Source organism: Nycticebus coucang, chromosome 3 (genome assembly GCF_027406575.1).
Source record: "Nycticebus coucang isolate mNycCou1 chromosome 3, mNycCou1.pri, whole genome shotgun sequence".
In the NCBI taxonomy this organism is placed as follows: domain Eukaryota; kingdom Metazoa; phylum Chordata; class Mammalia; order Primates; family Lorisidae; genus Nycticebus; species Nycticebus coucang.
The window spans coordinates 99,277,869-99,291,043 of NC_069782.1; the positions used below are offsets into that span (position 1 = coordinate 99,277,869).

The 13,175-nt window shown below is 44.4% G+C and overlaps 1 protein-coding gene across 6 annotated transcripts in view; it reads left to right on the forward strand.

The window, feature by feature from the left end:
- Nucleotides 1–5,853: 5,853 nt before the first annotated feature.
- Nucleotides 5,854–13,175, forward strand: part of RUFY2 (RUN and FYVE domain containing 2) — a 67,830-nt gene continuing 60,508 nt past the window's right edge. For 3 of the 6 annotated variants that reach the window (XM_053586402.1, XM_053586398.1, XM_053586403.1), the window contains exons 1-3: nt 6,197–6,381; nt 7,913–8,086; nt 10,903–11,020. In XM_053586402.1, coding sequence (XP_053442377.1) covers nt 6,273–6,381; nt 7,913–8,086; nt 10,903–11,020 — 401 coding nt within the window. In that variant the 5' untranslated portion in view covers nt 6,197–6,272. Of the gene's footprint in view, nt 5,951–6,010; nt 6,030–6,149; nt 6,382–7,912; nt 8,087–10,902; nt 11,021–13,175 lie in introns of those variants that run through there. The other 3 variants (XM_053586399.1, XM_053586400.1, XM_053586397.1) reach the window with 3 other exon arrangements.

Consider the following 13,175-nt stretch of genomic DNA (forward strand, 5'->3'; position numbering starts at 1 on the left):
GAATATCAATAATGCAGTAAAGCTGAAACCCAAGAATGTTGACATGAGGACACATAGGAAGGGCTTGATCAGAGAGATTATAGATCAGACAGAAAAATACTGGACAGGCTGCTGTGATAGGTGTTAAATATTGGTTAAATATTATGAGGTTGTAAATCGGGAAATAATCAGGTAATTCAGTTCCTAGGAATGAAATGAGTAAGAAAGTTCTTTTGGGCTCAGCGCCCATAGCTCAGTGAGTTGGGTGCAGGCCACATACACCAAGGCTGGTGGGTTCAAGCCCAGCCCAGGTCTGCTAAACAACAATGACAACTGCAACCAAAACAAATAGCCAGGCATTGTGGAGGGTGCCTTTAGTCTCAGCTACTCGAGAGGCTAAGGCAAGTGAATTCCTTAAGCCCAAGAGTTTGAGGTTGCTGTGAGCTGTGATTTCCAAGCACTCTACTGAGGGCAACAAAGTAAGGCTCTGTCTCAAGAAAAAAAAAAAGTTCTTTTGGTTTAGTCAATGGTTGCTTCATTACACATTTGCATGGCTTGAAAAGTAAAACTCCAGGCTTGGCGTCCATAGTACAGTGGTTATGGCCTGGGCCAAATGCGCTGAGGGTGGCGGGTTCAAACCTGACCCTGGCCTGCTAAACAATGACAACTGCAACCGAAAAAATAATCAGGTGTTGTGGTGGCCGCCTGTAATCCCATCTACTTGGGAGGCTGAGGCAAGAGAATTGCTTAAGCCCCAGAGTTGGAGGTTGCTGTGAGCTGTGACGCCACAGCACTACTGAGGGCAATAAAGTGAGACTCCATCTCAAAAAGAAAAAAACGAAAAGAAGAACCTGTAGAGGAGTTCCATGTTTCCTGTCATTCTTGGATTTGTCTTGGTCACAGATTCTACCCATTTAATTATTTAAAAGAGTTAGGGACTGGGTGCTGGCTTACACCTATAATCCCAGCACTCTGGGAGGCTGAGGCAGGTGGATTGCCTGAGTTCATAGGTTAGATACTAGCCTGAGCCAGAGCAAGAACTTGTCTCTTAAAAAAAACAAAGGGTGGCGCCTGTGGCTCAGTGAGTAGGCCACCGGCCCCATATACTGAGGGTGGCGGGTTCCCGGCTGAACTGCAACCAAAAAATAGCCGGGCGTTGTGGCGGGTGCCTGTAGTCTCAGCTGCTTGGGAGGCTGAGGCAGGAAAATCGCGGAAGCCCAAGAGCTGGAGGTTGCCGTGAGTCCTGTGACATCATGGCACTCTCCTGAGGGCGGTAAAGTGAGACTCTGTCTCTACAAAAAACAAAACAAAAGAAAACAAAAACAACTAACTGGGTGTTGTGGTAGGCCAAGAGTTTGAGGTTGCTGTGAGCTAGGATGTTACAGCACTCTCTGGAGGCAAGAGAGTGAGATTCTGTCGCCAAAAAAAAAAAAAGAGGATATGTCTTCTGTGCTGTCACTAAGGTGCTGTGTAGTGAAGCGTTGGGGTGAGTTGGAGGTTAAATCCATATCAGGCTTTCAGGGAGCTAATATTGAAGCATAATATGACATCTATAATTAAGGACTAAAAACAGCACTAGTGTCCACCCTCCATTATGGGGCATCTTGTGCAGTTCCCGAGCAAAAGTACCATTAGCCTAGGCTGGGTGTGGTGGCTCACACCTGTAATCCTAGCCCTCTGGGAGGCTAAGGCCGGTGGATTGCTTGAGCTCACCACTTCAAGACCAGCATGAGCAAAGCAATACCTCATCTCTACTAAAAATAGAAAAACTGAGGCAAGAGGATGATTTGCGCTCGAGTTGGAGGTTGCTATGAGCTATGATGCCATAGCACTCTACCCAGGGCAACAGCTTGAAGCTCTGTCTCAAAAAAAAAAAAAAAATAAGTAACATTGACCTCCACAAGACTTCCCTTGTAAAAGTGTAAAGCCTGGATGTATCCATTCCACTGGCTCCATTCCTGAATCAGAATGCCTACCTTCTGACTTTTCTGTTGCTGACAGCTCTGATTCCTTTCTTTTTCTTTCAGATTAATATAAGGGTACAAGGCTGGGTGTGGTGGCTCACACCTGTAGCACTCTGGGAGGGTGAGGCAGGTGGATCTCGTGAGCTTAGGAGTTCGAGACCAGCCGAGCAAAAGGAGACCCTGTCTCTACTATTAGAAAATAGATTTACAGGTGGCGCCTGTGGCTCAAAGGCATAGGGCGCCCGGCCCCATATGCCAGAGGTGGCAGGTTCAAACCCAGCCCCCGCAAAAAAAAAAAAATTAAATAAATAAATAAATAACTTCTCTAGCATATCCCACCCATGCTCATATCCAGTGGGAAATAAAAAAAAAAAAATAGATTTACTAGCCAGATGTGATATCTGGACCTGGAGTCTCAGCTATTCGGGAGGCTGAGACAAGAGGATCTCTTGAGCCTAAGAGTTTGAGGTTGCTGTGGGCTGTGATACCACAGCACTCTACCTAGGGTGACAGAGTGAGACTCTGTCTCCCCTCCTCAAAAAAAAAAATATGTGTGTGTGTGTGTATGTAGATACACACACATACGCTTAGGTTACATTGTGTGCGTGTTTGGTGAAGTCCATTTTGTAGTTGAGCCCTTCACCCAGGAGGTATGTGATCTATCTCCTATATTGTGCCCATTAGGTGAGAGCTTACCCAAGCCCTTACCATTCCTTTCATTTCTCTTCATACCTCAGTTGTCAAAGGCAGGTTTTCCCCTGAGCTGTAAGTCTGGTTTGGTCATCTATCCTTGGACAGTCACTGGGTTTGACCATTACTTACCTGGCTATTTATCAACCTGGTACTTTACTCTGTCTTCCACATTCTACTTACATAACTGCCTTCTAGCTCATGTCTTCAGTGTTTCCTGAGAGGGCTGTTATGTAAGTAGAATGTCGAAGACTCAGAACAAAGAAATTCATTTAAAGCATTCCTCTGAGCTAAAAGTCTTGGCATATCTTTTCTTTCTTTTTTTTTTTTTTGGCATATCTTTAAAACATTTTTGTCTTCTATTTATAGAGCAGTATATGATTTTAGTGACAATTTCAAACACTACACATTTTATAAGATGCAATTTTTTGGTAACCTCATCTTTTAGTAATTACTGGTAGTTCAGTTTATTGTGATCAAGACTACGGTGTAAAAAACAAAAATTGGGGCTCGGCGCCCATAGCACAGTGGTTATGGTGTCAGCCACATACGCAGATGCTGGTAGGTTTGAACCTGGCCCGGGCCAGCTAAAACGACGACGACAACTGCAACAAAAAATAGCTGGATGTTGTGGTAGGCGCCTGTAGTCCCAGCTACTTGGGAGGCTGAGGCAAGAGAATCACTTAAGCCCAAGAGTTGGAGGTTGCTGTGAGCTGTGATGCCACAGCACTCTACCTGGGGCAACATAGTGAGACTCTGTCTCAAAAAGAAAAAAAAAATAGGGTGGCCCCAAATACCGTGGGTTCTGGGTTCAAACCCGGCCCCAGCCAAACTGCAACAAAAAAATAGCCAGGCATTGTGGCGGGTGCGTTGAGCCCAAGAGCTAGAGGTTGCTGTGAGCTGTGACATCATGGTACTCTATCCAGGGTGACAAAGTGAGACTCTGTCTCAAAAAAAAGTAAAGAAAAATAGAAAAGAGAAACTTGAACAGGTTCTTTGCAAAACAGTAACTCCAAATAATCAGTAAACACAGGAAAAGGTCTTCAGTGTTCTCAGTAATCAGGTAAATACAAAATAAAATATCCATAAGATTGGTGAAAATGAAATTTTCAAAATTCCACTCTAAAATGGACCTAGAGCAGTGGAAAAACCATATAGTTCTGGTAGGAGCATGAATTTTGAGTTTAAAAACAGTTTGACATCTTTGACATACCTGATTTCCAGGTGGTAATTCTCTTAATTATATGCCCATAGATTCTTATATACACACAGAAGGAAGTATGTCCAACTGGCATCTCCTCATGGATTTGGATGAATCTCATACAGTGATGAGCAAAAGACAAAAGTTTGTGCAGTATTAATTCCATTTGTGAGAGGTTTACAAATAGGCAAAGATAACCTACATTATTTAGGGCACATATTACCACCTTAGGTGGTGGTAATACACAGAAAAAACAAGGAATCCTGTCTCATAAAAGAATAGTATTTATCTCTGGAAGGGATTGTGATTGGAGTTGATGGGTATTTCCTGGGATGGTGTCTGTTCTATGCTTGATCTAGTAATGGTTACCTTGTTATTCACTTTATAATGATTCATTAAACTATATATATGTTTTAGACTTTTTTTTTTTTTTTTGAGACAAGAGTCTCTTTGGGTCACCCAGGCAGGAAGTGCAGAGGCATAATGATAGCCCATTGCAACCTCAAACTCCTGTGCTCAAACGATCTCTAGCCTTGGCCCCCAAGAGTGCTAAGATTATGTTTTATACTTTTGTTTTAAGAGAGAGTCCTACTCATTCACCCAGGCAGGGGTGCAGTGGTGCCATTATAGCGCCTGGAACTTCAGGGCTCAAGTGATCCTCCCCTCCTTGGCCTCCCAATGTGCTGGGATTCCAGGTGTGAGCAGCCATCACGTTGGGCCCATTTATACATTTTTATCCATGTATGATTACCTCACAATACAAAAGCAAAAGAAGTAAATGTAACAGAACTTTATACTAGTCAAGGCAACACTGCTCCATTTTCATGAAATATTTCTTTTTTTTTCTCTTTGTACCATCATTTATTTTTATTTATTTATTTTTTTATTGTTGGGGATTCATTGAGGGTACAATAAGCCAGTTACACTGATTGCAATTGTTAGGTAAAGTCCCTCTTGGAATCATGTCTTGCCCCCATAAAGTGTGACACACACCAAGGCCCCACCCACCTCCCTCCTTCCCTCTTTCTGTTCCCCCCCCATAACCATAATTGTCATTAATTGTCCTCATATCATTTCTACTTGCAAGGCAGCAGTCTCACACCTGCAGGTATGACTAGGTAGTAGCATACTTTTCCCAAAATGGTTTATTTTAAACCTAGTGCTATCTGACTGTGAGATTCCCCCCCTTTCTCGAAATGAGAAAATGTTACCTTTCCATCTCTTTCCCTTGATTAATGAGCCTACTGCTTATTGCTTTTTATAACCAGTGTTTTCACTGGTTTAATTGTCCCGATTTGGGGGTGGGTAAGTGGTTTTCGCTTACCTAAGTGGGATACAGAAAAATAAAGTTTTAGTATATTTGTGTCTATTTTATTTCCTTTGGGTTTACTAAATTCTTACGGTTCCTTATGAGATTTGGCAGATGAGGCTCGGCGCCGGTGGCTCAGTGGTTAGGGCGCCGGCCACATACACAGGGACTGCCGGGTTCGAACTCGGCCCCGGCCTGCTAAACATTGACAACTGCACCAAAAAAATAGCCGGGCGTTGTGGTGGGCGCCTGTAGTCCCAGCTACTTGGGAGGCTGAGGCAAGAGAATCGCTTAAGCCTAAGAGTTTGAGGTTGCTGTGAACTGTCTACTGGGGGTGAAAAAGGGAGACTCTGTCTAAAAAAAAAAAAAAAAAAAAAGATCGTGCAGATGAAAGGGAAGCGGTCAGGCAGGTTCCAGTGGAAGGAAACGGTGGCACAAGGCTCACCGCCCCGTGGAAATCTAGTCTTTGAGCTCTGGGGAAGTCTCTAGCACGAGAGACCTGTGGTCCGACTAAGGGTCTAGCCCTTGGGCTCCTCACACCGAGGTCTCCTTCCAGCTCCTTTTTCTTCTCCCGGGCTCCGCAGGACGCGAAGAGGCTCAGGGAGGGCGTGTTTTCGCCTCGGCCGGCTGCAGGCTCCGCGGCCCCCGCCTCACCCCGGGCGCCGCCCCGGAGTCCTCCTGCCACCGGGGGCGCTGTGGGTCGCAGTGGGCCTGGCGGCAGATGCGGTGGCGGCCGCGGAGCGCCTTGGGGGGGATCTGCGGGCCCCGCCGAGGGAGCCCCAGCCCGATACCGCGCCGCCGCCATGGGTAAGGGGAGCTGGCCGAGAGCGGCCGCCCAGCCCTCCCTTCCCGGCCGAAGGCCGCAGCCGTGCGAGGTGGACTGCGGGTGGGGCTGGGGCGCTGAGGCCGCCAGTCGGAACAGGGGCCCGAACGCGGGGTGGGCGGGGACAGCCTGGGACTCGGGGGGCTCCGGGGATCGTCATGGCAACGCGCCCCCCTCGTTTCCTCCCGCTTTCGCCTCCCTTCTGGGACCTGGTGGCCGAGGTTTGAGGTTCCACCGCTTCCAGGGAGCGAGGACCAGGCCAGCTGGAGTGTCGTTCTCGCGTCGGGGAACGATCCGGGACGGGCCATGACGTTTCAGCTTTGGGGGTGGCGGAGGGAAGACGTGTGTCAGGTTTTGGCCTGGGTGCCCGACGCCGTGGGCGGGAGAGGGGGAGTGATGATGCGCAAAACCTTGGGTGAGCGCTCCGTGGGGGTCCTTGGGGAACCCCTAGGCCTGTAGGCAGCCTTGCTGGAGGACGGAGTTCGGGAAACATAGGCAGGGAAGGGGCTCTAGGCCCCGGCAAGATGCATGGACAGGTCCTTTGCCCGGTCTCCTGGCGTACTTTCGGCCGGGTTTGGGGGGTCGCGTCCGGGCGGGACAAGTCAGCTAGCCCAGCCGGGGCGGGGCCGCGGTGTAAACGCCCCTCTGCTTGGGAACCGCTGGTGCCCTCCTCGCAGCAGCTGCAGAGCCGCCCTTTGTGTGGTGTCGCATCGCAGTTATGGATTGTGGTGCATGCTGTTAAGGAAATTGAGAATTGCCACATATTATGAAACATCAAGTGGTTTTTGCTCTCCGCCCCCCCAAAAATGGGAATCAGACCACAGGGCAGATCTGAAGAAATGATGTCGTGTGTGGGCATTTCCCTCAGCCAGCTTGGTCATGGAAGCTGTGGCTGTTTGCATTTTTAATTGCTTAAGACTGAGAGTTAGGCTTCACGCCTACCTACCTGAGAGCACAACTAGAATACTGAGTCCGGAGACTCCGGTTTTGTTCAGTGGAGCGAAATTTTGATTATTTTGATTATTTGTAAATTTGCCAGAGATTATGAAATGTTGTAAGTGCTTCTGGTAAAACTAAGACCAGAGTTTTGTCATCTGTGTTTTGTTGAGAATATTTCTGCCACTCCCAGCAGTAATGAGATGATGGGAAAATATCTAAATTACTAAGTAAACTGAGAATAAAATTTGTGGGGAAGAAAGTAGTTGTTCTTGTGATTTTAAAGTAACAATAAAAAATCAAGCCATTAAAAATATGCATCTATTATTAACTTCGTATTCATATTGGAAATGGTGGGCATCGGCTTTGTGGAAGGACAGGGAGCTTGAATTGAAAACTGGTCCCTGCTTTTATTTCTTCTTGGAAAATAAAGGAGTCATGCCATACAGAACTATAGTCAGAATGAAGAAACAAGACAGATGGCTAAAATGAGTGAAAGCGTTTGGTTTTCTGTGTACTTTTGTCAGTACATTTTACTTGTTGTATTTTTTGTGGATGATACCAAAATCTTAGAATTTTTACTGCCCCCCCCCATTTTTTGCTGGTTTATTCTGGACATTTTAACCTTAGAATTAATCCTTAGACTACACCTGCTATCCCCTTTTGCATGAAGCCCTTGAACGTGTTGTCTGTGACCTCAAAGATCATTTTAAAAACTTACTCTCCATGAAGAGGTACCACAAAAACAAAATAAATTCAGTAGAATGGCAGATGTTTAGGATCTTGGCAATAATTAATAAATGTTGGCTGAAATGAGGATGGTAGTTTTCTATGATACATGTGAAACAGATATAAAGAGAAATTAACTAGGGGTATAGTTTAGTTGGGTGACAGTTTGTTGACCAAGGAAAAGCAGAATATTATTGTTTTTATAGGATATGGGAAGAGTTTGTGTATTTTTCATTGTTATGTCTTGCAAATGTTGTTGGACTCTTTTCTTGTGCTTTCAGCTACAAAAGACCCCACAGCTGTAGAGAGAGCAAACTTGTTAAACATGGCTAAACTGAGTATCAAAGGACTCATTGAATCTGCTCTAAGTTTCGGCCGCACTTTGGATTCTGACTATCCTCCCTTGCAGCAGTTCTTTGTTGTTATGGAACATTGTCTGAAACATGGTCTTAAAGGTATCATGAGATTTTTAAAAATTTAACTCACTTTAGGGCGGCGCCTGTGGCTCAGTTGGTAAGGCGCCGGCCCCATATACCGAGGGTGGTGGGTTCAAACCCGGCCCCGGCTGAACTGCAACCAAAAAAAAAAAAAAAAAAAAATAGCCGGGCGTTGTGTCGGGCGCCTGTGGTCCCAGTTACTCGGGAGGCTGAGGCAGGAGAATCGCTTAAGCCCAGGAGTTGGAGGTTGCTGTGAGCTGTGTGATGCCATGGCACTCTACCGAGGGCCATAAAGTGAGACTCTGTCTCTACAAAAAAAAAAAATTTAACTCACTTTAAAATCTCCCCCTTTCCATTTGAAATATACCTGAAAATGTGAGGTTCTTTTTAGGCCACAATAACTGTTACTTTGCATTAAAAAATACTGAATCAGTTGATTTGGGGAGGAAATCTCTTATAACTTTGTTTTCTAATAGATGGTCTTCAGAAAATGCTTAGTTGTTAATATTCTATAAAAAGCATATTTGAGCCGGGCACCGTGGCTCATGCCTGAAATCCTAACACTCTGTCTCAGAGGCCCAAACTCTGTCTCAAAAAAAAGAAAAAAAAAAGCATATTTAGTTTTTAAACTTTTTCAACATAAATACTCTGAACTGGTTTCCATTTTCTAGGACAGTTACTGTTATTTTAGGCCAGGTGCAGTGGCTCACTCCCAGTACTTTGGGTGGCCAAGGCCGAGGGACCAGCCTGGGCAACATAGCAAAAAGACTGTTTTTTTGAGACAGAGTCTCACTTTGTCACTCTAAGAGTGCTGTGGCCTCATAGCTCACAGCAACATCAAACTCTTGGGCTGAAGAGATTCTCTTGTCTCAGTTTTTTACATTTTTAGTAAAGACTGGTGAACTCATGAGCTCAAGCGATCCACCCACCTCAGCATCCCAGAGTGCTAGGATTATATGCATGAGCCACTGTGCCCAGCCAAACTTTTTTTTTTAATTAGTCAAGTATGGTGGTATGCATCTTTAGTATCAGCTCCACAGGAGGCTGAGGCTGAGGCTGGGGGATCACTTGAGCCCAGGAGTTTGAGGTTACACTGAACTATGATTGGGCCATTGCATTTCAGCCTAGGTGATAGAGCAAGACTCTCTCTAAAAAAGAAAAGGAAAACTTTATTTTAAAAAAATAGCCATGATATATATCTTTATTTTTCTCAGGTCGGTTGAAATGGAGTTTTCCAAATGATGACCAAAATAGTTAAATTTAAACTTTTTAGAATGTATTCTTTTTTTTCCTTTTTCCTTTTTTCTGTCTTGCTCTTTGCCCTGCGTAGAGAGCAGTTGTATAATCATAGCTCACTGCAGCCTCAAGCCTCAAACTCCTGGGTTCAAGTAGTAGTCTTCCTGCCTCAGACTCCCAAGTGGCTGGAACTATAGGTTTGCATCACTATACCCAGCTGTTTTTTTCTATTTTTAGTAGAGATGAGGTCTCACTCTTGTTCAGGCTGATCTTGAAGTCCTGACCTCGAGCAATCCTTCTACCTTGGGCTCCCAAAGTGGTAGGATTATAGATGTGAACCACTGTGCCCAGCCTCGAATTTGTTATCCTTTGCTTCTCAAAATATGGTGAGCACATCCTAGCAGTTGTAGGCTTATCTTGATGAATTATAAAGCTACATGTGCTTGTGATTTTGGACCTCCAGGAAAAGTTGCCTATCTTGGTTGTCCTTGGGTGATGCATGTGATTGGTATACCAGGGAGATGATGAGTACTAAAATGCAGAAGATGTGGGAGATCTGATCAGTACTGAAAAAGAAATGTATAGAGATTCCATGATTACTCATTACCCAAATCACAGGATAAAATAAAAGCAAGTTCGTAATTTTTCATATTTAAAATTAAAATAAGTTTTTCTTTGTGGTTATTTAATAGACTTACAAAGATCAATCATCTAGGGCCACCAGTCTTTATTTTGGTACTGGTAAGGAATGATTGGAGTCATATTTTACCTTAATTGCCTGCATATTTGATATGAAAGAATGGCTGAGGGCGGCACCTGTGGCTCAGTGAGTAGGGCGCCAGTCCCGTATACTAAGAGTGGCGGGTTTGGGCGGTGCCTGTGGCTCAGTGAGTAGGGCGCCGGCCCCATATGCCGAGGGTGGCGGGTTCAAACCCAGCCCCGGCCAAACTACAACAACAACAACAAAAAATAGCCGGGCGTTGTGGTGGGCACCTGTAGACCCAGCCTTTTGGGAGGCTGAGGCAAGAGAATTGCGTAAGCCCAAGAGTTAGAGGTTGCTGTGAGCCGTGTGACGCCACGGCACTCTACCCGAGGGCGGTACAGTGAGACTCTGTCTCTACAAAAAAAAAAAAAAAAAAGAGTGGCAGGTTCAAACCCGGCCCCAGCCAAACTGCAACAAAAAATAGCCGGGCATTGTGGCCGGCACCAAGTAGTCCCAGCTACTTGGGAGGCTGAGGCAAGAGAATCGCCTAAGCCAAAGAGCTGGAGGTTGCTGTAAGCTGTGATGCCATGGCACTCTACCAAGGGCGATAAAGTGAGACTCTATCTCTTAAAAAAGAGAAGAAAGAAAGAAAGAATGGTTGAGATGCATTTTTTAAAAAATAGGATGGGCAACCAAAAAAATAGGATGGGCCACAGGCTCCTGGTTAAACAGGCTCTTAATCAACAGGGCTGCCATAGTGGCTAAAACAGAGGAATGATCTCTGACTAATTAATTATATGTTAAGTTAGAGAAGTTGAAAGTAAATATTTAAAAAACAAGTTACCACTATTTTATATGTGGAAATTGTATGCATTGTATTTTTTTTTTTTTTCAGTAAGAAAATCATTTTTGAGTTATAATAAAACTATCTGGGGCCCTTTGGAACTGGTAGAGAAGTTGTACCCAGAAGCAGAGGAAATAGGGGCCAGTGTCCGGGATTTACCTGGTCTTAAGTAAGTAACTTATTACTGTTCATCTCTAACCACAGACGTGTATTTACTCTTCCTCTGAAGTACCTCACATTCTAGTTTATGTTCTGTTAGCCTTAAATCCCCCACTTCTTCCCTTCTCTTCTGATAAAATTCTGTTCATTCTTTATTGCTCAGCCTCAATTCCATTTCCTTTAAGTTTTTCTTGGCAACTTTAATAAGAATTAACCACTTCTTTTATGCTCTTTGTCACTATTTTTCCTGCTTTCCTATATTTGCCATGCTGTCTTACATTGCAGGAAATTGCAATTCCCTTTAAGATAGTATATATCAATTGTGCATATCTGTTTTCTAAGTGTTAAACTAATTTGTATGCAGTAAGCAGTCAATAGCTATCTATGTATTGAAGACTGATTTAGGCTAAATCCACGGCAAAGGCTCAGGAGATTCATGCTTTCATCTGAACCATTTATAAACATAGAAGTTGGATAAGTTACTTTTCTTCCTTTGAAAATTATTGTGACCTATATTGTCATCAGCTTGTTTCATCCGACAAATGTGTGTGAAATGTCCTCAAAGCTAGCGTATTCCAGCTAAGAACTCAAAAGTATTGAAAATTTTTTTTCACACTTGAAGTGTTAAAGGCTAAGTTCTTATGTTCTATAGGGTGTAATTAAAAATGGAAGCATGCCCTTTAGTCTATCTTAATTCTTGTAAATTAGGTAATTTTTTGGTTTTTTTTTTTGAGACAGGATCTCTATTTGATGCTCTAGCATCGGCATACCTCACTGCAGTCTCAGACTCCGAGACTCAAACGATCCTCCTGCCTCAGCCTCCTAAGTAGCTGGGACTACAGGTGCATGCCGCCATTCTTAGCTAATTTTTCTATTTTTGTACAGATGAGGTCTTTTGTTCAGGCTAGTCTCAAACTCCTTAGCTCAGGCATTACACCCCCCTCAGCCTCCCAGAGTGCTAGGATTACAGGTGAAGCTACTACACCCAGCCATCAAACCCAGATTTTAGAGTTATATAGTAAATGATGTTCAAACTTGATGTTATTTATAATGGCATACAGGTGTAGGGACCTTTAAGAAACAGGAAAAATGGAGTTGCAAGGGAATAAAAGATTTGGTTTTATTTTAGTATAAAAATATATGTTTGGGAGGCACCTGTGGCTCAGTGGGTAGTGCGCCGGCCCCGTATACTGAGGGTGGTGGGTTCAAACCCGGGCTTGGCCAAACTGCAACAAAAAAATAGCTGGGCATTGTGGCGGGCGCCTGTAGTCCCAGCTACTTGGGAGGCTGAGGCAAGAGAATTGCCTAAGCCCAGGAGTTGGAGTTGCTGTGAGCTGTGACATTATGGCACCCTACCAAGGGTGATAGGTAAGAAAAAAATATATATATATATGTATATATGTTTGTATTTTTTTAAAAACCTAAACTTTATAAAATGTTTCCTGATGGTGTTTGATAAAATGTTAAGGTATAAGACTCCAGGTGCTATGGCTCACGCCTGTAATCCTAGTACCCTGGGAGGCTGAGGCAGGTTGATTGCTTGAGTTTAAGAGTTCAAGACCAGCCTCAGGAGGTCTACAAAATCTACTACATCTCTACTACAAAAATAGAAAAGCCAGGCTCGGCGCCTGTGGCTCAAGCAGCTAAGGCACCAGCCACATACACCTGAGCTGGCGGGTTCAAATGCCAAACAATGATGGCTGCAACAAAAAAAGAAAAAAAAAAAAGCTGGGTGTTGTGGCGGGCACCTATAGTCCTAGCTACTTGGGAGGCAGAGGCAGGAGAATCACTTGAGCCCAGGAGTTGGAGTTTGCTGTGAGCTGTGATGCCAGGGCACTCTGCTCAGGGTGACAGCTTGAGGCTCTGTCTCAAAAAAAAAAAAAAAACCAAACAACCAGCCTGGTGTGGTGGTGGGCGCCTGTAGTCTTAGCTACTTGGGAGGTTTAGGTAAGAGGATAGTTTATGCCCAGGAGTTTGGGGTTGCTGTGAGCTATGACACTAGGACATTCTAGCCTGAGATAACAGAGCGAGACTGGCCTAGAGTGAAATTGTGTCTGGAAAAAAAAATACCATATTTTTACTGTACATGTTCTTTTTTTTTCAGACATAGTGTCACTTTATCACTCTCAGTAGAGTGCTGTGGCGTCTTAGCTCACAGCAACTTC